The 23733-nt window shown below is 46.9% G+C and overlaps 1 protein-coding gene across 3 annotated transcripts in view; it reads left to right on the plus strand.

The window, feature by feature from the left end:
• Positions 1 to 14226, plus strand: part of PIK3R6 (phosphoinositide-3-kinase regulatory subunit 6) — a 56575-nt gene extending 42349 nt beyond the window's left edge. For 2 of the 3 annotated variants that reach the window (XM_073310796.1, XM_073310798.1), the window contains exons 13-20: positions 1274 to 1396; positions 2192 to 2302; positions 3733 to 3823; positions 4750 to 4820; positions 6225 to 6315; positions 7073 to 7143; positions 9283 to 9395; positions 11092 to 14226. In XM_073310796.1, coding sequence (XP_073166897.1) covers positions 1274 to 1396; positions 2192 to 2302; positions 3733 to 3823; positions 4750 to 4820; positions 6225 to 6315; positions 7073 to 7143; positions 9283 to 9395; positions 11092 to 11248 — 828 coding nt within the window. In that variant the 3' untranslated portion in view covers positions 11249 to 14226. The remainder of the gene's footprint in view (positions 1 to 1273; positions 1397 to 2191; positions 2303 to 3732; positions 3824 to 4749; positions 4821 to 6224; positions 6316 to 7072; positions 7144 to 9282; positions 9396 to 11091) is intronic. The other variant, XM_073310799.1, reaches the window with a different exon arrangement.
• The last annotated feature ends 9507 nt before the right edge of the window (positions 14227 to 23733 follow it).

Below are 23733 nucleotides of genomic sequence, written 5' to 3' on the forward strand. Positions count from 1 at the left end.
TGAACAGCATTATTTACTGAAGGCCAGATCCTGCAACGAGTTCCACGCCCTGGAGCCCTGTGTCCCCACGGACTCCATTGGCATCAGGATGGCCACACGGAGACTCAAGGGTCTTTCGGCATGGAGTTCAGGGCAGGATCAAGGTCTAAATGAGGTTAGAAGTTGGGACAGCCAGAAAGAGGGAGGATACCGTTTGGATCAGCACAAGGCTGAGATGCTATCATGGTCCCTATTAGAAACCAATGACCATTTACAGCTCCTGGCAGTGTAAATATGCCCCAGAAATGGCAGTATATCCTGACAGCGTGGGCAAGTATTGTTAGTTAATTCACCAACTGTCTTTATTCTGGAGCACCCAGAGCTCCAGAAAATGTTCTAGCAGCTCCACACCCGCAAGCAAAGACCCAGACCCTGCCCCCAAAAGCTGACCATCAAAACTTGACACGACTCCACGAGGATCATAAACCGGCCAGTGAGAGTGCACAGCGGAGAGGGGGTAAGATTGGGAGGTTACTGAGGGTCTGCCTACGCTGCGTTTGGAAGGTGTGACTGCGGCATGTGTAGACGTACCTGGAGCTGGCTTTGATCTGGCTAGTTCAAAGCTAGCTCTGGTAACAATAACAGCGAAGCTGCGGCAGTGTGCGCAGCAGCCACTCAGATATGTCCTCAGGGTCCTGTGTGGTCAGGGTTAGCCCAACAAGCTGTCCGCGTTGGCACGGCTTCACCGCTATAGTTCCCTGATCTAGCTTTGATCTAGCTAGACTTGAGCTAGCTTTGATCCAGCCAGATCAAAGCTTGCTTGGGAACGTCTACACATGCTGCAATCACACTTCCCAATTGCAGTGTGTAGACGTACCCTCCGTCAGGTGTGAACCACACTTGCATTGTATTACCCACTCTGGTACAGCTAAAAATAGCAGTTTAATTGCGGTGGCATGGGCTTCCACGCGGGCTCTACAAGCATACAGAGGACACGGGGTATGTCCTAGCGTTGCTGAAGCCACTATATCTACACTGCTATTTTTTTAGCCATGCTAGCACAGGCAGAGCTAGCATGCGTGTCCATCCGAGCTGCTGTCACACCTCGGATTGCAGACTAGACATACCCACCAAGGGAGAAGGTTGGGTTAATAGCAAGATTGCATCCCAGTCAAAGCAGTCATTTGCTTAGCTTCTGGTGTCTTTAACCCTTTCCTTGAGGGATATTATTCCGTGCATAACAAGCAGGTGCAAGGAGCTGACTGTCCTGTGCTGTGTGTTTCTCCTCCTCCAGGATCATACTACGCCTGGCCAGATGGAGCTCTGCGAGCTGGCTGTGTATCTGGGCAAAGCTGACCCTTGGTATGAGAGCAACATCAACACCCTGTGTCACATGATCCCCAAGCTGGCCACCATGGTACGAGGGGGAACCCTTCCTTTTGTGCACTACTTGTGCCGGGTGCCTCAGAAACCACAATGGGGCCTCTGAATGAACTTCTCAGAGGCTAAAAGCGCCCACCTCATGTTTCTCGCTGAGTTCTGTACTTTCTCAGTCATGTGGAAAATACAGAGTGGCAGCATCACACATTTTGGGGTGCACGGTTGTGCTTATGTGGTCTGCAGGGCTGCGATTTCCCAATATTTAATGATTTGTTTAGGTTTTTGATCATTTTTATTCCTGTAAGAATATTCCAAGAGCAGTCGTGCGGGATGGCTGAATTGGTGGTGGGGAGGGGGTGGAAATGGGCTCACATTGCCCCCACCCAGTGAGTAGACGCCATGCTCTGAAACGGATGGGACGGAAGGATGAAGAGCTGTATCCTTGCTGGGGCACTTCACTGCAGCAGATTGTCTTTGGTCAAGGCTCAGTGTTGCAAACTTAGTAACTGGGGTGGGGGAAGTGAAATAGCAAAATGAGGTGTTTGCTGAAAAGCCTGTCTGTGAAGGGGATTTGCAGCTCTCATTGCCTGGCTTTTTCAAAACATTGTCAGATCTGCTTTAAACAGGGGCGGTTGGGTGGGATGGCAAAGGGTAGAGACTCTCCTCCTCTGTGGTCTTTCTCTGACTGATCTCCATGTAGAAATGGAACACTCTCAGTGTGTGCGGTGGGGGGGGGGTGCCTCATTGTGGTAATTTACCAAGAGGGATAAAGATCTGAGTGATGATTTCAGAGAAGTGACTGCAGGTGATGCAAACTGTGCTTTCCACACAGCCCTCCTCCCTGAGCATGTACCTCAGGTCTGACCCATTCATTATTGATGTGATCGCTTACTACGTGCGCCTGGGCATCCAGCCAGTCTATTTCCAGGTCTATGCTGTTAAGGTCAGTGCCTTGTCTGTCTTCCTTTAACATAACACACCAGCAACAGCCCCAAACCACACCCTAGTTCACATCCCCAATGTGGAGGAGGGCTTGCTGGCCCAGCTGTGCAAAGCTCCCAGGTTTTCATGCAAATATCAGCTTTAATCTACATGGTCTCCAGCCCCCAGTGTTCCCTCTGAGCTCCTGGTTCTAGTGATCCTCCAAATCTCATAGGGAAGCTGAGATGGAGCCATTGGGCTCCCTCTGGGTCACCTCAGGGCCATGCAGAAGAGCTAATTTCATGTGATTTTTGGCACTGAACCATAAATCGGTCCCAGGTTCCTGTTTAACTGGACCCAGGTTTGCTCATGAGGTGCGCAAGTTCCCTTTGTTCAGATTCTGTGCTTAGATTCTGTGATGAAATATGGAATCAGGTGACTCATGGGAGGTTTTGCCAGACTCTACCTCATTGCTGCAGGGTATCTGGATTTCCTGAAACCTTTCATGTATTTCCTGCCATCTTCTCTGAAACAGAATCAGTGTCAGACCTGACATTCAACATGAGACAAAAACAATTACCGAAGGACTTTAATGAGACCACTTGGTTAGATCATTAGCAGGAACTGTTCCAGGGCCTCTATCTCCAAACACTTGAGCTGCCTTTTCCACTTTGCTTCAAGGACTAGATTCATTAGGTGGGAACAGAACCAGATATCTCGCTATCTTCTGCGGGTCAGCCGCAGAGGGGAGCCAGTAACTCATCTTGTCAGTGCCTCACAGGACTTTATCTCCTTCCTATCACTCTGGCATTGTTCCAGCCCCCACCTCACTTGATCCTCGTGTCATATGTCTGGTGATCTTGTTATTTTTAAATTATTTTTATTTCCCAGTTTTTCTCCTCCGTGTTGCAGACTCATGGCCAGGTGACTCTCTGGGCATTTCTGTCAGCACTCAGGTGCCACAAACAGGAATTTACATGCCTCAGAGCTAATCAGCATACTGGTACAGGGACTGAGGGTCTTGCGTGGGAGCCATCACTTCAGTCAAGATGACACCTGATGGTGAGGTGTACAGTGCCCCAGGAGAAATCCCCCTGTTTACATTACTGGCCAATTCCACATTCTCGTTCTGGAAGTTCTCGAGCTCCCTGATACTGTGTGTAGATTCTGTGATGAAATATGGAACCAGGCAACTCTAGGGAGGTTTTCCCAGACTCTTTGCAGGACTGTCCTTTCTTCCAGAGCTTAGCTGTCCTCTGTGACGAAGGAGATGTGCATGAAATCACTTTTATTCCTGGTGTGTACCTTGCCTCTGGTTGCTTGTTCCACATATGAAGTTACAGCCCCTTTGTGATATCACAACTGGTTGCTGCAGAGATGACTGTGATGTCAAAGAGGGTCACTATGTGGGGACCAATCAGGAGCTGTTCCCAGAGGTCTTTTCTCTTTCAGATTCTCTTCAGCAATGCGGCTCAGGAGCCAGCAGAGGACGTGTTCCTCACCGAGCTGAGTGCCAAGGTGCAAGATTGCAAAGTCCCCAAAGGTGCGTAGTGGGTTTCAGCATCTCCTCTGCCACCAGGAATTCCCCTTCATCCCTGCTTGCCTCTCTCTTTAGTAAGCAGTCACACTTACCTCCATCGCCCCTGGGTCCTTCCACACACAGTAACCGAAGCCACAAGGTCCCGGAGTGAGGCAATAATCTAATGGCTGATGAGGATTTCAGCTCGTGCATGTGTCTCCTTATGATTCACAAGCTGGAAATCATTAGCCATCACGTCAGTGCACCTGTGGAAAGACTGGCTTTTCAAGTCTGAAATCAGGGCTCCGCAGAATACCCATTCATAGGCACTTGCCCTTCAGGCTTAGAAAATGCACCATAGTGATGCTGTGATGTGGTATAGCACCTCCCAGCTGCATCTGAGAGTCAAGTACTTGGATGCATGTGGATACAACTCCCCTGGCAGGATACAGCCTGAAGAGTGATCCCGCAGATAACGCGCTCCCATTCTATATAGGGCTTTATAGATTGTGGCTAATGCCTTGAATTGCTCTTGGAAGCACATGGATAGCTAGTGCAAAGCTTCATGCATGGGCATTATATGTTTGTAGTGCTCCATCCCAGTAGCTGAAACTTCCTGGTGCTTCCATGAAAGTACTTCCAAGCAAGGTCGGAATTTGAAAAATGTAGAATTTTTTTGGGGGGGTGGGGAGAGGGGGATATTTGAAAAAAAACATTTGCAAGACGTTCTGCCTCCAAGTATTGTTGGTAGGTTGGGGACACGTGGTAAAAGAACAGGCAAGGAAACCTCCTGGCTCCTAATGCTGCCGTTAGAACTAACCTACAGCAGTATAGCCCAATCCTGCTCCCATGGGAGTCAATGGGTGCCTTTGCATTGCAGCTGAATGTATACCCTGAATGAGCAGTGTTGCCATTCGGATCCTAACTTCCCATTGATTTCCCTCTTCCAGACCATACGCCAACAAAGAAGAAAACAACGCTGGAAGTCCCTGGGGCAGATCTCACAGTAACATATAGCAAGGTAAGAGGCGACTCTTTGTCCCATGGCCTCACTGCTCGCAGGACTCCTTTTGGTGGATCTGGGAGCTCTCTGCATGCAGGGCTCTGGGGCAGATTGCTGCGGCAAGGGAAAACTGCCTTTGCTTTTGCCCCTGTGAACGTGGCTGTGCTCCTTTCAGCACATGCATTACTTGCAGGCTGAATGTGCCAGGGTATCATCTTATCTGAAAAGAGATGTCAGCTCCTGGATCAACCTTTGTAATAATGAGCCAGCTGTTGCTGCGACAAATGGTCCCCCCTGTCCTGGAAATCTTGATTAGGAAGCACAAGACCCCTTACTGGTTAACTGTAAAGTCTAGCCTGTGTGATTATGATTTCTAATGAGCCCTCTTTTTTCCTCCTATTGCACATCTACAGAGGAGGGGCACTTTTCAATGAACACCTTGATCATCTATTGTAGTTGTCGTTTCCCTTTGTTTTGAGTCCCTGAGCATTGCCTATGTCCAGCTAATGTGTTTGTAAAGGGGTTCAGCCCCATTTACACTAGCCCTTAAGCAGTGTTTAAAATCACGTTAGCGAACACTTTTTTCAGAACACACATCTTTTTCCTAGTCTAGACAAAGCCTATAGGCCCAGTTCTGCCACCGTTATTTAGACTGCGTAGTGCTTTACTCAGCGACCAGTCTCACTGAAATCAGTGATGCTACTCCCTGAGTAAGACACATGTGCAAGCGCTGGAATACATTGCCCAGGGAGGTTGTAGAATCTCCGTTACTGGAGATTTTTAAGAGCAGGTTGGACAAACACCTGTCAGGGCTGGTCTAGATAATACTTAGTCCTGCCTTGAGTGCAGGGGACGGGACTAGAAGATGACCTCTCGAGGTCCCTTCATGTCCTACGATTCTATGATTTCCTGTTCTGCCTGAGCAGCTTAGACTCTGTTGTTGTTTTTTTAACATGGCCCTTTATATTTATCATTGTCCCACCTTTTTTCCTCTCAGTTTAGATGGGTTTTCCCCACTCCTAATCTTATGCTCTTTCTGTCATTAAGAGGGGCTGGCAGGGTGTCTTTCTGGGTTTAAGCAGGGGCTCGGTGACCGCGTCTTGCCTCGTTTCGAACCCACTCAAATATTGTGGGTTTGAAAGCTCAACTGGAACATGAATGCTATCAGGTTTCCTTAGGAGAGGCTGTGAGAAAAGCCACAGAGGGAGGAAATCCAGTGGGGTGAAAAGTGGAGCAGAGTGAAAAACAGAGGAAGAATGTGAAAGTAGGAACAGAGAGGGAGGGGGCGGGGAGAGAAATCAAATGAAAAAACAAATTTAGCCTGTCCCAGTGTGCTCTGGATCAGGCACCCAGTTGGTTTCATGCAGGCCTAACATGTTAATCACCATGAATGTAACTGAGTGAAACGAGCCTTTTGTGCAGGTTTTGGTGAGCGATCGGAAGAAGGAGGTAGATGTCCTGCTGCGATCTACTGGCCTGGTGGTGAAAGCCATTCTCTCCAGTGAAACAGAAGGTGAGGATTCTCCAGGTGGGGCACTGTTTGCTGAGCTGCCAACTCTTCAGCGTTTTGGGGATTCCTGAGCAGGACCTTGGAAAAGCCAAAGAAGAGGCTGGCTCCCAGAGAATCCATCCCAGCATGCTCAGTGCATGCTTTGGCTGGGTTTGGGGAGCTGAGTCCCCGCTGCGGGCAGACCCATGTGCTGCAGACATGATCACTCCAGCTCATGGTCACGTATCTGGCTGTTGAGTCTCATGCCCCGCTTTTAAGGAGCTCCCAGTAACTGAGGCTGCAGCACTGGACTCAGTTATGCTTCTTTGTGTCATTATATCCCACCTCTTCTGCATTTGCCTGACCGGGGATGAAGGGAGGAAGCAAAGCCTTTGGGGGATAGACCTTCAGCTGGTGTAGACTGTCCTAGCTCCTCCTTTGCATCTGGCCCAGGAGCCCCAGTGGAGACACCCCCTTGGGGTGACAGAGAACGGAGTCATTGCAAAGGCCGTGCTCTCAGCCTTATGTAGCCCAGGGGAATAGGACGGGAGTAGCTTGGGTTGCTCTCCGGGGCCCCCTCGGGCTGACGCGAGGAGCTGGACCCAGGCACCCCAGGCAGACAGACACTCCTCCTAACAGAAACCTTTGGGGATGATGGTGGGCACACCAACACGGGTTAGCAGTGGAGGGTCCCAGAAGACCTCACCCAGCCAAGGCAAGACAAGGCAACCTGGGCTGACCTGTGCTCTAGTCTCAGTCTAACGCCCCGATCCTGTTGCAGATCTGGTGTGCTTGGATGTAAATATTGCTGAAGTCGTCAAAACCTCCAACCTGTCTGGAAGATCGTTTTCTGTAAGTAGCCGTGGCCCCTTGGCAGGAGCGGTGGAAGCACCCTAAAAGTGTGGGGGGTCACAGGCACCTGAACCATGGCCCTGCCCCCATGCTGCCCCTTCCCCCTGAGGCCCCACCCCTTCTCCCCAAGGCCACGCCCTCCGCTCACTCCTCTCTGCCCCTTCCTCTTCTCCTCCTTCTCCCCCCCCCGTCGCTCGCCCTTATGGCCTGTAAAAAGTGTGGGGACCCCCGGCGCCCCTGTCCCTTGGAGGTGGTGATTCAGAATCACAAGCTGAGCAATGTTGGGCCAGGTCAGTGCTTGAATGAGAGCTCTCCCAGGAAATCCCAGACTGCTGCAGAGTGGGAGGAAGGAGGGCCAGCCAACCTGGTTATACAGACCTGGTGTAAGGGTCCTGTCCACACTGCAGAATAAGGGCGTTAAAAAAGGAAGACAGCACCCCAAACTCCCAATCCTCTCAGGGATGGGTCCACCTGGAATGCAGAGCAGGGCTTAGAGTGCCTGACCCCACAGATGCTACTGAAGCTACTGCTTACTACCACGAACAGCCTATTATTGGCAGGAAGCTACTTACTATAGGAATAGTGCGCTCAGCAGGGTTTGCAGGATCTGGCCCATTGCTCAGGATCCTTTGGAATGAATGAATGATGTAGCTGGAGAAATGTAATTAGAAGCATGATTATTAGAGATTTTACTTATTGCCACTGCAAAGACTGAAGAAGGAAATCCCCCATTGCTCTGCAAAAGTGGGAGGAGATATTGCACACAGCTGGTCAGAAAGTGGTTTCAGTTTGTTTTCTCCCCTGGCAAATTTCAGCTTTTTGCTGGAAACCCAAGCAGTTCTGTCACTGTCCCTCAATACTGCCTGGACGGAACACCGCGCATCAGCATTTCTCCTCTGCAAGACTGCCCTTGGAGCAGCGTTCCTTGGTGTGTAGTAGATATTATGATCCAGGGGACAAACATCCACTAGATACAGGGTTTGATCCTTGTTTACAGGCCCCTTTGCCCTGCAAGAATGGTGCAAAGAGGGTTTAGTATAACTGAAGGTATGAGGGCAGCTTGTGGGGGCTCGCCGGTGCTAGCTCGAATCTAGCAGGGCAGCTGCGGCAGCACAGACCCTGTTGTGAGCTAGGGACACGGGCTTGTACAGTCGGTGCCACAACATCTCACTGCTACTTTTAGCTAGCTTAAAGCTAGTTTGGGTGTGCCTACGTGAGTGGCAATCACACCCCAAGTTGCAGTGTAGACATATCCTGAGAATCAGGTCCTTTAGGGCCAAATGGACCAAAGGCCTGTTTCTTTATCACCTATTGCCATGTATTTCAGGCAGCCCGGGTGAGATTCAATGACTCACAGCCCAAGGGAAGGGCGGCTATAAGCCACCTTTGTGCCCTCCCAAACCTGGGCTGCTCTGGGGCCTTCAGTGTACCTTAAACAGCCCTAGGGGCCTGTCAAAGTTATGGCAGCCTCCCCCATCTCCACTGAGTCACAGTGTTGTCTAGAATCACTGCAGCACTGAGCGCTGTAGCCCTGCCCTGACTCACCCTTCCTGCCCCTGCCCCACCTCCAGCGTGACCACAGGCTACACCAGGGCTTGCAAAGGGGTCCTCAGAAAGCAGCTTTGCAGTGCTTGTGTCAGGGGAAACCTTCCCACACTGGTATAAAGGTCTAGAGTTGGGGGTGGGAGATCTCACGCCAAGACTCTAAAACTAACAATCCCGTGTAAGGCTGCTTGAGCACCAGGCCTCCCCAGTTACTGTGGAGACTCTGGCCAGTGATTCTGGAAGCCTATTTTGGGACACCTTAAGGGGGCCTGATTTTCAGAATTGTTGAACCTCTGCATCTCTCACTGACTTCAACTGGGGCTGTGGATGTTCAACACCTTTGAAAACTAGCCCCTTTAAGGAGCCTCAAGTTAGGCACCCAAATCACTGGCTGCTTTTGAAAATATTGGCCAGTTTGCGTCGGGGGAAATAAAAGGAAGGAGCCAGTTCCCTCTTTATTCCAGCAGTCATGTCTTGTGGTCCAAGGTTCAAAAATAGATGTGCGTATGCACATACATTCACCATCTGTCTCCGTGCAGCCTTGAGAAGGTAAGTGAAAAATTCAGCAGGGCTTTTTCTTCCCTGTTGTTCCAGTCAGCAACAAACAAGATCAGAACACGCAATATCAAAATCCAGTGCATGGAACAAAGGACCTTCAACCTGTGCCTGGACAAGGACTTCAGAAGGACCTACACGAACGTGGTCAGGTAAGGCCACTTTGCTGCAGGGCTTTTAACAAGCAACAAGCTATTGATTTAAAGTTAGACGCCCCCGGAGACACAACATGTCTTTTCACGAGGGTCATCAGGACTACAGAAGAGGTGATGTTGGCTAGTGCCCAGGCCTGGAAGTCAGGAGCTATGGGTTCTAGTCCTGACTCTGCTGCTAACTTGATGAGAGGTCTTGGGTGAGTCACATGGCCTCCCTGTGCCTGCTATCACCAGGGTAAAACCAGTGATATTGACCTTCCTTTGTAAAGTGTTTTGAGATCTTTGCCTGGAAAACAGTATGTCAGTGCAAACTATTTTATCATATATAGTAAATGTTAAAAGAGAGTGGCTCAAGCAGAGGGCTGGGGGCCAGGAGATCTGGCTCATTTCCCAACACTGCCACAAACTTCCTCAATATCTCTGTATTCCTACCTTCCCATTTGTAAGGTGCAGATTATACTCTTCTACCTCCCGTAGGGGGGTTCTGAAGCCTAACTCATTACTGCTTGTAAGAGACAAGGTGAGTGAGCAAATATATTTTATTGGACCAGCTTCTGTTGGTGAAAGAGACAAGCTTTCAAGCTCCACAGAGCTCTTCTTTAAGATTCATGGATAGAAAGCATTATCCAAGTGCGTGTTTGAACATGATGCACTGGATATGGATACAGTAATCTTCATTTCTTGCTTGAAACCGTTGTATAATGTTGTTTACTGTTAAATAGCTGCTTGAGTTCTACCCCAGCAGTGGTAGCATTTCCGTGGTGGTGGAAATGATTCTTCTCTACAGCTTGTGGAGTGATTTTGGATCCTTCAGGATAAAAGGCACTGTAGAAATCTGAAGGTGGGAGTGGGTAGTCTGTGTGAGCAGCTTTGATACTATAGCAGCAAAAAATGAGGTTTTTTTCAAGAATTTGTGCAGGCTGGCTTTGTATTTTAGAAACCACAATTTCATAATTTTGCCCAAGTAGCATCCACAACAAAAATGTATCATGTACCAATTCACATGCAGCCACCACAGTCATCTGCAGGGATTTGAACCCAGGACTCTAAGCACAAAAACGCAAGCGACCACTCAAGTAGAGCTGGTTGAAAAATGTCAACAGTCAAAATTATTTGACAAAGAAAAGGAAGATTCTTTTTTGTGGATGAAAATGTGTCCCTTTTTTAAACTAGCTCAACAATTGAGTTGAAGGAAAAGCCCTTTGTGTGACAAAAGTTGGCTGTACAGTCACAAACCAGCCACTTAGAGGAGATGGGATCATACACTAGACCAGAGCATTACACATGCTCACATAACTGTGCACATAAACGCATATGCAGTTCTGACAGCTGGGTGTGCAAACTGGTATTAGTGCATGGATTTCAAATGCCTTCAAAGTTCGGGGGAGTTTGAAGGTGGTGTTTTGATTCAGGCCCATCTGTAATATTCTGGGCATTCCCCTGAATCAAACTAAGGCTAGCCTAAGGCACTGTGTAAATCAAATAATAATAACAATAATATGCTTTAGATAATCTTTCTAGCAAAAACCAGTTCAAGATTACAAACATATTATACATCTTAGTTCCATGGATGTAAATCCAAAGCAACAGCCAAAGCCAATGGAGTTACTCTGGATATACACTGGTGTAACTGAGATCAGCATTTGGCCCATGATTCAGCATGTTTAGTGAAAGTATGTTTCTTCTCTTGCAGTGTGGAAGTTTCTCCTTGCCTGGAACCCAGCTATTGCTTGCAAAAGACCAGGACAATGAAATTCAGCCTGCATGAACCAGAGGGTGTGGGACTGGCCAAATACATGCCCAAATCTTTGCTGTTGCCCATCAACACCTTTGCAGGCATCATCCAGTGAAGAAGATAAGAAAAAATTGGCGTGAGAGGCATTTGTAAGAATCCCTGGTCGGGTCACAATCGAATGGGGACCAGAGAACACACTAAAAGCCCCTCCAGTGACTTCGCAACAATTTCTCTTGTAAAGCTTCAACTCTACGGGAAGTTAGGGCTCAAAGAAGAAAGTAAAAATCAGGCAAACTGTTATAATGCCATGGCTTAGGGCTGAGCCAAGGAACAGAGCCACGGGGAAGGTGGAAGAGCAGGGAGTTCCTGTAATGCTGGAGAGTGCGGCTGGGCTGGGGAATTGAGCACAGAGGGAGATAAGAAGGAGTCAGACTATTATTCTCCTGTGTGTGTCTGTAAAATACCTTGAGAGGGGAGGAGGGGCTTCTTCGGTAGAAGGATTGGAAACAAGCTGGCAGAGTTTGGCTTCTGCTTGCTTTAGGTGTGGCACAAGGTGCAATTATTATTATTTAATATTTTATATTACAGTAGTGTCTGAAACCCCTAATCAGGGATCAGTGCCCCATTGTGCTGGGTGCTGCACAGATATACCTGAAGCTACAGTCTCTGTTCCAAAGCAATATATTTGAGTCACCTTGGGGACACAGGCAATTGCCTCAAAACATTCACTCAGCAAAGAAGAAGGCTTGTAAGGGCTGATTGGAATTGAGTAGAACATGTGCATCACTAGGGTCTGCCCAGCTCTCACTGAGGTCTGTGGGAAAAACTGCCATGGACTTCCATGCTAGTGACTTTGGCTAGCATCGAACAAAGCTCCCATAGTGGCAGGTGCACAAGTTCCTATCTTCTTTCCTGCTCATTGCCAGCTGAAGTCATTTCAGATACCAAGTGTAGATTCATTAACTTGTCAGATCTAATCCCAAACATCCAGGACAGCGCTAACAAAGCTTCCCTTAAATCCTGATAGATGTGATCATTAAACCTTCCTTGCGTGAGACTGTCAGTGTCTGCTCCTAAACACTGGGTTACACAAACCCCAAATTGTTCTCTGCTTCCACACCTCATTGCCAGTGTTGATTTGTCACAGGGATGCAAGAAACAGCTACCCAAAGAACCCATCAGTGGCTACTCTAGTTTCTTGGCCTTTATGTGCTTTCTCTTTGGTTCACATGCTATAGACTGGTGAGGAGTGCCTGAGAGCCCAGAGCAGTTTACAGGTGGTAATGCATTGTAATGCAGTGCACATTGGGCCAGGTTAATTTGCGGTTCCGTAAAGTCTCAAGTGCAGCACACACGCCCCAAGAGATTCTGCTCATAGCCAAGGCAGCCCGAACAGGGGGTGGTGCTGCTTGGTGAAGGTGACCGTAGGGGAGCGCTGAGTCAGTGCATCCCAGCTGAGGGTTAAGCCAGCAAGACTCTCACAAGCGCTACTGGTGGTACTTTAGGCTGCACGCCCCAGCAGAATCCCTACAGGACTATGGCAGGGAAAACAGCATCCCCCCTTGCCCCCAGCGGTGACTCCACACCCCTGCCATGGAACAGATGGCCAGGCTGGGATGTGACTGGTGTCTGGCCAATGGGAACTGTTCCTCTGACAATCAGGGGCTACTTAATTTAGTGCCTAAATGTGGAATCAGAATGTATCCAACCAAACTTTAGGTATCCAAGTTTGAAATGTTGGACTGCAATGTTTAGATCGGGCCCCTCTAAATAACCCTTCACAGAACTGCCTTGATTAAGGCCCAAATATTTTGATGACATTAGGATTTCTTGGACATTTAGGCCCTGTGGACACTGGGGAAGTTTGGGTTAAATTTCCCCCCATGTAGGCTTTAAAGATTGTCTCAGCCCTCCTGCAGCTCCCATCGCTGCCCTGCTCTGCGATTTTTAAGATGAAACAACCATTTACTCTCGCTCCTCACTGCAAAATTTTTATCTTTTACTTTCTAGCCAAACTCCCAGCTTAGCATATTGCATAAAACTATTACAATGAAAACAATTCCCCAGGAAGTGCTATTGAAATATACTGCCTGCTGGTAAATCACCTTTAAAACTGATGGCAGGTGAGAGGCTCCCTAGCAACAGGAGACCCTGGCAGCCCCCCAAATCATTTAATTACAAAAAAAAGTAAATGTGTGTGTGAGAATCTCTCACACACCATGGGGCATCCTCATTGTGAGACCCTCATGGCTTGGGTGTGTATTGAGACATTCACTGTACTGCCAAGTGACTCAAGTACTCGAGAACTGTGATTTCATGAAGAGCTATGCTCCCCAAAGTCTGTTATTCCATTTATGAAAACTGTATATTGCACTTTTTCCTCCAGAGGGAAAAAAAAGCTAAGTCCTATTGTTGTCCCATAATCACTGGGGTTACAAAAATAATCCAAAAGTTTAATCCAGGGAATTTCCTTCCCCCTACTGCACTGCACTTCCTTGTATTTGGATCTCACCAGAGCCCCTGAAGGAAATGATATTTTTGTTATGCTAGGAGATTTAGCCACCTCATTCCAAGTTCAGCTAACCTCAGCCTCCTGAGTCCTAACGAGGGGATACAAGATAAACAAAGCCAGAAGCATTCAGCAACAGGGCTTTCGTGTCTTCAGCATAAACAGCATTGTCTTTAACCTCAGTTTACTCATGGTTTATTGTAAATTATTAACAAGCAACTACATAAAATTTATGTGGAAAAGAGATGGATTTTGCCCCAGAGGGAGACACATACAAGGGAAACCCCAGGACTAATGATGGAAAAGGAGGTCAAGAAATGCCTGGATGAAGCCAGCACTTCTCTTCCTATGAGCTGCTATGTAGGGCAGTAATTTGAGAGGCTGACAAACAGCTCCTCACATGTCCGCCTGCCTTGGGATTTAACTATAGGTTCACTTCGCCTGGCACGCTAGACATAACCAGAGGCTTGTATGATAGCTTTGAATTTGTACTGATGTATATAGGTATTAACAATGTATAGCTGTATATGATGTAGATGGATTATAAATTATTTGTATAGGTGTAACGGATTATATATATTGGAAAGTGCAATCTTTTTACCATTTGATTAAAATGGCATTTAAAAAACCCAAATGGGTGCCGATGTGTGTGGGCACGTGCGTATGTGTGTGAAAGAGGAGATGGTCCGGGTCGAAAGAGGTTACTTATCAAAGTGGCCAAGAAAGTTTTGTTCTCCATGTCTTCCCTTTGCTGTCCCTATTGTGAGATTGTACAGCTTGCATTAGGGGATGGAATCCATTTCCAAGCAGTTAGCAATTAGAGGAGTACACATAAGTCCCTGTGTGCCAGTATGTTAGAAGCCAAGTGGAGAAGTCCCCAGCCCCCTAGTTTCTCTTTAATTCTGGGCATCTCTGTTGAATCTCCAAAGTAGAGAGCAGAGGTGGGGTTGGGGTTGGTATAATGGGGTGCATACCTCACACAGGCACTGAAAGGCTTAAGGGGAGCTGAAGAGGTCACTTGTGGCAGCTGGTGGCAACTACAGCATGTGTCAGGCTCAATTAAGAATGAGACCCGGTGGGAGGAACTGGGTGGCTAATTAACATAAAGGAAGGGTTTCAGGGCAGAAGGAGGAAAGAAGCCCAGGGGGAGAGGCTACTTGGCCTTGGGAGCCTCTTCTGAGAGAGAACTCTGCTAATATGCCAGCAGAGCCATGGAGAGATCACAGGGGTAGAGCCAAGGAGTAGCCTGGATAAAAGGGCTGGTGCTGGATCTCCACGAGGAAAGTGTTTGCTTGCTACCAGAGCTGGAGAGGACTCTACAGAGCCTGGAAAAGTGCTGGGGGAAAGGGCCTGCTAGAGGCAAGCCAAGGTAGAAAGAAATCTGGGGAAGTGGCAAGGGATCAGAGTGAGCAGACTTGTCTGATAATGGATGCTGGATAAACAAAATTAACAGGTAACTCCTTCAAAAATGCCTAAGTGACTTAGAAGCTTAAGTGCCATTTTCAAAAGTGACTTAAGAGCCTATTGACTTTCAGTGTGACTCCCCCTTCTAAATCACTTAGGATAGATCCACAAAGAAATGTAGGCCTGGTGATGCTGAGCTTTGCCACACCTACCTTTTAGGGGTCCAGAAATTCACTGGGATCCACAAAGCCTGAGTTCAGCACCTCCTCTTCCTCTGCAATGAATGGGGAGAGGGAGGTGCCTCAGAAAGGGATCACAAAAGCCAGCATGCTAGGTGGCTTCCTGCCTAAATGGGAGATGCCAAGCCAGAGGGTATGTGCTAAGTATTGCTGCTCTCATGAAGTTCAGCACCTAAATTGCTGCTCTCATGAAGTTCAGCAAGTAAATCTGGGCTGCAGGGGGGGCACCTCCCTCTGCTTGGGATTCTCAACCCTCTCTTGGGGCTAGGTGCCTAGGCTGTTTTCACAAGAAGCGGAGGGTGGGGGGGGAGCAGGGAAGGGGGCGGTGAAGGAGGAGGATGACCTAACCACTGAGCTATGGGATATTCCCATGTGGGGCTCCCTCAAGCTTTCCTGTTGAAGCTGTTCCACCGTGGGTAAATAATGAAAGAATGATTTGGAGAGAGAACACAAGCATGAGTGATTCTGGAGCCTAGTGGTTAGAGCACTCAACTGGGAACCCAGGATCCAGGCCCTCTGCTCCAATGAATTTCTGAAATTTATTCAGCGTGACAAAGCTTCAACAGGAGAGACTGAGGGACCCCACACCAGAATATCCCATAGCCCAGTGGCTTGGGCACTCACCTGAGAGGTGGCAGATTCCTGTTCAAATACCTTCTTCCTCCACAGGGAGGGAGAACTGGTTACTTCCCACATCCCAGGTGAGTACTCTAACCACTGGGCTAAAAGTTATGAGAGCTTCCCCTGCCCCACTTCTTTGTGTATTCTCAGCGATAGGGGGTTGATCCAGTAGGTGAGCTCAAAGAATGCTTACTGGCTAGGGCCCTGCAGGCGAGTTAAGCGGAGGAATGCCTATCTTTCCCCTGGGTTTTGCTTCGCTCTAGGATTTAGACATCCAGATGCCTGCGCATGCACAGAGGCACAAACATAAGTGCCTAGGGATCTTTTACTGCAAAAATGGAGGTGCCAAGCAAGTTTAGGCACCTACAGATGTGGCAGCCGCTGAGAGTGTGTGGGTGTGTGTGTGTCGGGAGAAGGGGGGAATTCCAATGGGGGCTGATTCTGGGATTTCAGCACCTAAGGTGGGAGTTAGGCACCTAAGTCCTTTGGTGAATCTATGCCTTATGTAGTTTTGAAAATATTGCTCAACATAGCTCAGTGGTTTGAGCATTGGCCTGCTAAACCCAGGGTTGTGAGTTCAATCCTTGAGGGGGCCATTTAGGGATCTGGGGCAAAAATTGGGGATTGGTCCTGCTTTGAGCAGGGGTTGGACTAGATGACCTCCTGAGGTCCCTTCCAACCTTGATATTCTATGATTCTATCTTTACTTGCAAATTCTGCAACATGCAGGCAGCGAAGACTACACTGCCAAAGAAGGACCAGGCTACATATGAAGACTTTCAGTTATGTCTAAGGGGTCTCTCTACAAGTGGCCTCAAATGTTCCCTTCTGCAATCTTACAGCTTTCTGTAATGTCTCGATATCTTGGAGACTGGTGCCCTGGAAATACGAAGATGTAAATGAGTGAGTCCTTATCCTGCTCCCAATGCAGCACACACATACAATGGATTACAGTCCCAACTCACCCATATATTTAATTTATTTACACACTCACAGGGCAACCAAAGAGAACATCCTGTTAGCAGCCCCCTCTCATTTAAACAGGGCTTTAGCTCAAGTGCCTCTGCTGATCTCAACTGTGGTAACACTGCAGAAAGAAACGACTCTCGGGTACATAGCTCCTAATTAACGGTGGATGAAAAATGGAACTTCTGTCCTGAGGGAAATGCTGAGATTTCAAAATTTTGTTTTGTTCCAAATCGTCAATCTCAGCATTTTTCACTAAACAAAATATACTGAACAGGGCCATCCTTGGGATTTATGGGGCCCTATACAGTATTATTAAACTGGTGCCCCTATGCTTCGCTGAAGGCAGTCCCCAGCTGGCACCAGTGCCCCAGTGTGTTGAGGGGGCACAGCCACCACCCCCGCCCGTGGACCCCCAAAATTCTCCCCCACCCCCATTGCTGACACACACCAAGCTTTATACACAGCAGACAGAGTGGCTCAAGGCAGGCTTTGCACTGTCACAGGGGGGCTGCATCTTGCCAGAGCCCACGGCACTCTTGCAGCCCCTATCCACTCCTGGCTTACCACAAGCATTTTGACAGGAAGTACCAACAATAATACACGTGTGTGTGTGTGTGAGAGAGAGAGAGCCAGTGTGTGTGTCTGACTGTGTGTTGGGGGACTGTGTGTTGGGGAGTGTGAGACTCTGTGTGTGTGCGTTTGTGACAGTCTGTGTTGGGAGACTGACTTGTGAGAGGCAGAGTGTATGTGAGTGTAAGAGCCAGTCTGTGTGTGAGAGACAGTGTGTGTGTGTTAGGGAAGTGTGAGAGACAGCGAGCTCCTTACTGAAAATACTTCACTTCGACCTTGTCACTTTCACTTTTTTAGAAATGACACATATTGATAATTTCTCATTAAAAATGTTAATGAAATTAATACATTCCCACAAAATATTTTGATTCTGTTGAATCAGCATTTTCTAATGGAAAACTGTTCTGTCAGAAGATTATTAACCACCTTTACTCCTAATCCATTCAGGGGGTTATAGGTTAAATTTTGCCTGGAAACCACAGCCAGCCAATGCAGATCCTGGAGCAACAGTACCATAGATGCTCATGGCAATATACTCTGCTTAGCAAGCAAGATGCTGCCTTCTGAACCAACTTCAGTTTCCAGGCAGTGTTAAGGTGAAGACCAACATGGAGCACATTGCATGGTGACAAAGGCATGGATGACTGTTGCAAGGCTCATTGTAGAGCGTAATCCTAGCTATTGCAACTACTTGTCTTCTGGTAGCAGATGGGAATCTGACCAGATTACTGGAGGGTGAGCAGGAACAAATGGTGAACACATACACTTGGTTAATGGACCAGATATGTAATAAAGCCCTGAGGCAGGATTGTACTTACAAACATAAACCTCTCAGTGCATTACTGCTTGAGATGGCTGATCCTAGAGTTTCACCTAGCAAGAGTTCCTATCATTCCTTCATTCTAGCTGGGAGGGAATCAGCCTTTTATACTCCTACCTATCTGCTTAGAACTTTATACCATGCTCACCACTGGAGATGAAGATTTACCCTATTTTGTCTGGCTTCCAGGATGAGTCAGCACCTCCACACTGCATCTTGAAACCTGATATCCACCATTCAGAGTGGTGACAGGTTTCAGAGTGGTAGCCATATTAGTCTGTATCAGCAAAAACAACGAGGAGTCCTTGTGGCACCTTAGAGACTAACAAATTTATTTTGGGCATAAGCTTTTGTGGGCTAAAACCCACTTCATCAGATGCATGGAGTGGAAAATACAGTAGGCAGAATATATATACACAGTACATGAAAAGATGGGAGTTGCCTTACCAAGTGGGAGGTCAGTGCCAACAAGACATTTCAGTTAAAGTGGAAGTGGGCTATTCTCAACAGTAGAATACCAAGGGAGGAAAAATCACTTTTGTAGTGTTAATGAGGCCAATGTAATCAGTGTGGCCCATTACAAACAGTTGATGAAAAGGTGTGAGTAACAGTAGGGGGAAATTAGTATGGGGAAATAAGTTTTTGCAGTGACCCATCTGCTCCCAGTCTTTATTCAGGCCTAATTTGATGGTGTCCAGTTTGCAAATTAATTCCAGTTCTGCAGTTTCTCGTTGGAGTCTGTTTTTGATGTGTTTTTTGTTGAAGAATTGCCACTTTTAAGTCTGCTATTGAGTGTCCAGGCAGATTGAAGTGTTCTCCGACTGGTTTTTTAATGTTATAATTCTTGACATCTCCCCCTACTGTTACTCACACCTTCTTATCAACTGTTTGAAATGGGCCACACTGATTACATTGGCCTCATTAACACTACAAAAGTTTTTTTTTCCTCCCTTGGGTATTCTACTGTTGAGAATAGCCCACTTTCACTTTAATTGAATTGTCTTGTTAGCACTGACCCCCCACTTGGTAAGGTAACTCCCGTCTTTTCATGTGCTGTGTATATATATTCTGCCTACTGTATTTTCCACTCCATGCATCTGATGAAGTGGGTTTTAGCCCACAAAAGCTTATGCCCAAATAAATTTGTTAGTCTCTAAGGTGCCACAAGTACTCCTTGTTGTTCATTCCGAGTGGATTATTCAATAAATAGAACAGTTACATCAGTATTGTGATTTTTATTTCACCTCCCAAGAGGAGGATCCTCTGCTGTCCATCGGAACAATTAGTCTGGAATCTGAATATTCCTTCTGTAATTATTTCATAAAAACTACCTGCTCCTTCTTTAAGACAGGGCAGATTTGGTTGGTTGAAAGACAAAAAGCACAGGCTCATCAACTGTGAATTATTAAACAACATATGAAAGAATCATCTTTCTCATAGAACATCCTGCCCCAAAAAGCCTCACTCCTGAGAGAAGCTAATCACTGAGGCAGTCATGTTAGAAATTACACAAGGCAATACAAATTATTGTGTAGAACATTTTCACAGTGGAGGTGGAGAATTCAAGCCTTCCCCATGTTTTCCATCAGCTGTGACATTCCACATGTGAACTGGACTTAACAGCAGAAATACATGTAGTAAAAGACTTTGCAGTTCCAGAACACAGTTACAGCTGGATGAGGTTGGCCTCTGAAAGATTTATCACCAGCAGCATACTGCACAGCTCCTTAAATAAATCAGTGACATCAATGTTAAAAAAAACCCCATCAATATTTAATACTCCCACTGAAATGATGCTCAGCTCCCTCCTACTCAGCCAGAACTCTCCTTCCTATTTCAGGGAAGCTGCCTGAACTTGCTACGTACATACACCACCCAAATCAGACAATTTTGCGCCTATCCATTCAACAGGCACCTTAGAACAGTTAAATACTATGGTGATGAGCTCAGTATAAGACCTAAAGAGAACAGAAGCTAATAATGGTCTCTCAAAATGAGTGAAAGTGTAATGCCACCATAGCCTCATTTCCAACTCAATCAATTCTGATGGGTTCTAAGCTGCAATTCAGTGATGAGGGATGGTGTGTGATTTTTGTGGTTTTTCTTTTTAAGAAGATGACAGGTACTTCCCTCTGAGTCAGTGCTGGTCCAAAACACCGGCAAGCTGTTACAGAATGCTGTTCTGTGACTCTTTGTGATAATTGAAAATTCCATAGTACTAAACCTGGTATGCTGGTCAATTTCAGTTTGGAGTAGCCATATTCTCTCTGTCTTAATTCCCTCTGTAATTTCAATTGGATAGGCTATTCCTTGTTTCCTGTCTTAAAGAGCTAGATTGTGTTGCGTTGTGGTTTTTAACAGTAGCTGAAATTCTATCCTAGAGGTAGCTGCATTTCAATAGCGGATAAAGTTACTCTTGCAAATACAGTTTTGTGTAAACAGCACAATATGCAAAGCACTTAGGGGTCCAATTGGATGGAAAGCACTGTAAAAATGCAAGATCACTTTCTTAATATGCAATGTATAGTAGGAAAAATAAGACTCCTATATGAAAAGTATTTTCCAGGGTTGCAAATACACTCTCTTAAATTAAAAAAAAAAAAAGATACAAGTATCTTTGGGTGAAACTTATTATAATTCCATTTATCTGAGATTTCTTTACATTGCAAACACTGTGTGTGGGGGTGGGGGTGAGTCGTGAATCAGTGTGTAGAGGGGTAAGTGGCTCTGATGGAAGCCCACCGCCCATACCTTCAAGCTGAAAGAGGTTTGCTGCACATCCAGCCAGCCTGTGACATCATTTCCAGAATTATCCTAAGCCAAGTATTTAATTTGATTTCAGAATTACCCTCTGTTGGCCAAAGCAATACAGGCTTTTGTGGGTTTTTTGATCCTCATCCAGGAGGGGAGGAGATTGAGAGTGTGAGAGATTTTCAGGGAGTCAGATAAAATCAAAGCCCAGTCTGCCTTGTTATAGGATTAGAATCCCTGGCCTATAGCTGATGAACTTTGTGTTCTGTTCAGCAATCTCCGTTTGTGATTGCTGTGTACAGCAGACATATCTGTGTCAAAGTATCTCCGGCTCTGTGGAGGAGAGGACTAGTATAGAACCTAAAGCAAACCGGTGGGTGTTGGAACTTTACAATGGTTTTGTGAAAAGGTGAGTGAGAGGGGAAATGTAAATCCTGTGAGAACAGAATCAGGCTTGTAGGAGCTAGCAGAATACTTTTGTTCATATTCACACAACAAATAAAATGTAGGGTTTTAGGGTTTTTGGCCTTGACATGAACACGCACAGCATATGTGACTCAGTTCAAGTTCCAAAGTAAAAAAAATTGCTTGTTGGAACATGTTTGTGCATGTGTGCTTCTTGCCAAACTTGGGCGTTTTTTCAGGGGGACAGCAAAAGGAACATCCCCCTGACACCAAAGATGACCCTCTGGACAAATTTCATCTCCCTGCTCCAAAGAATAGAAGCATTAGGATTTCTCAGCAAAATAGTTTTCAGAATTTTTCAACATGGGCAAAATAATACTTTTCCCTAAATTCTTTCTGAGAAATAGGAGAACTATTTTTGCTAAAAATTTCCAAAAAATCTTCAGCCTTAGGCAGACAGCTAGCATGGAAAAAGTCAGCTCACAATTTCAGCTAAATGGTTAAGGTTGGGCAAAGTTATAAGCAACAGAAAACAGGGTTTTATAATCAAATGCTTCAAACCACCTTTAACTATAGGCATCGCTATTTGCACTGCTTCAAATCAGATCTTAATGTGTTTAACTGTGTTGAATAAGTGTCATTACCCCCATTTATACAGTTCAGGAAACAAAGGCATGGAAAGATTAAGTGACTTGCCAAAGGCCACCCAGTTTTCTGACCAGTCCTGGGCCTTATCCAGCAAGCCAGCCAAATACAGCCTCAAAACAAGCTGATCAGAAAATTATAAGTATTGTTAAAAAATTCAGATTCAATCTTTTTGAAAATCAACTTTTCGTCTTAAATGATAAAATTAAAAAGCAAAAAAAGTGTCAAAATTGTTCATTTAGAAAATGAACAATTTTGACCAGCTCTAGAGAAAATGTTCCCAAACCAAAGACAGCCTAATGCCACTAGAATCCCAGATTTTGGTCACGTGCTGCTAAACAAGAATATAATTTACTAGAGCTAAATTCTAGCAATGGGAAAATGGAGAGATCAAAAGTTAAGGAGGTAAATAAGTAAGATTAGCAGGGTCTCCCCCCAGCGTTGCTTGTCTAAAATGATGGGTTTGTCTATTGTGGGGGTGGCTAACCTATAGTCATCAAAGCTGTAGAAAGGGCCCTACAGAGACGCCCCTCTTCTTTAACACAGAAGTAGAATCTACAGTCGCTAGAGGTCCCACCATGCAAGAATACATGTTGATCCATGCAGACAGCGGGTTCTTGCACGTGATGGTCTACTGTGTGCTATCACCTATGGGCTACCCTCATTTATTAAACATATAGTATGGATCACAAGGTCTCAGTGAGTGCTCGGACCTGTTGTCTCTGTGGAGTGCACAAAGCTGCTGTCTCTGAAGAGGCCACGCTCAGTGCTTAATATGTGTGTAGAATAGGAGGGAAGGGGCATAAAGGGTGACAAACCCAGCAAAAAAAATGTTTTTAACTGAGCCAGGTTGCTGAGGGTTGCACTGTAAGCACTATCTTACCAAAGCTGCTGCTCCTAGATTTTGACAGGCATCCCACTTTTAGCACCAGCCACACTGCACTGGTGAGCCTGTCATCTCCACCCGTGGACCCGGGCCACCTGCTGACCCCACACAAAGGCTGCAAGTGACCACTGGGACTATCATCACTCAGGCTACCCTGCCATACCCCAGAGGTGGGTGCCTGCTGCTCTCCCTGGTGCTTGGTATGGTTCCCTGTCATACCTTAGCATAGGCCAGGCTAGATCCTGTCCTTGCCCCTGCTTGAAGCCAGTGGGACAGTCCCAGTTCAAAGGGGGTCAATGCTACTACTGGCCTGGCAGTAGCACCACTCCTGCCCTTGGTCCTAACACAGGTGGACCAGCAGAGAGAGAGGGGCAAACACCATCCTCTGAACTGTCTTGGAGGGGTGGTGGTGGTGATGGCCTGCAACACCCCATCCTCCGCCAGGCCTCAGCTGGACTGAGAGAAGGGCGGGGAGGTGGGAGAGGAAGGGCTGTGGCTGAAGGGGTGATGTAATGGGGAGGGGAAGGGTGATGGGAGGGGGAGGGAAAAGTCTTGTGGGGGAGGGGAAGGGAAAAGGAAAGGGGAGGGGTGATGTGATGGGAAGGTCCTGTGGGGGAAGGAGGAGGGGTGATGTGAGGGGGGAAGGGAAGAGGGGAAGAGTGGTGTGGGGGGGGAAGGTCCTGAGGAGAAGGGGGAAGGGTGATGTGATGGGCAGGGGAAGGTCCTGCGGGGGAAGGGAAGGGAAGGGGGAGGGGTGGTGTGAGGGGGGAAGGGCCTGCGG

The sequence above is a fragment of the Lepidochelys kempii genome, chromosome 14, assembly GCF_965140265.1.
Source record: "Lepidochelys kempii isolate rLepKem1 chromosome 14, rLepKem1.hap2, whole genome shotgun sequence".
NCBI lineage: Eukaryota > Metazoa > Chordata > Testudines > Cheloniidae > Lepidochelys > Lepidochelys kempii.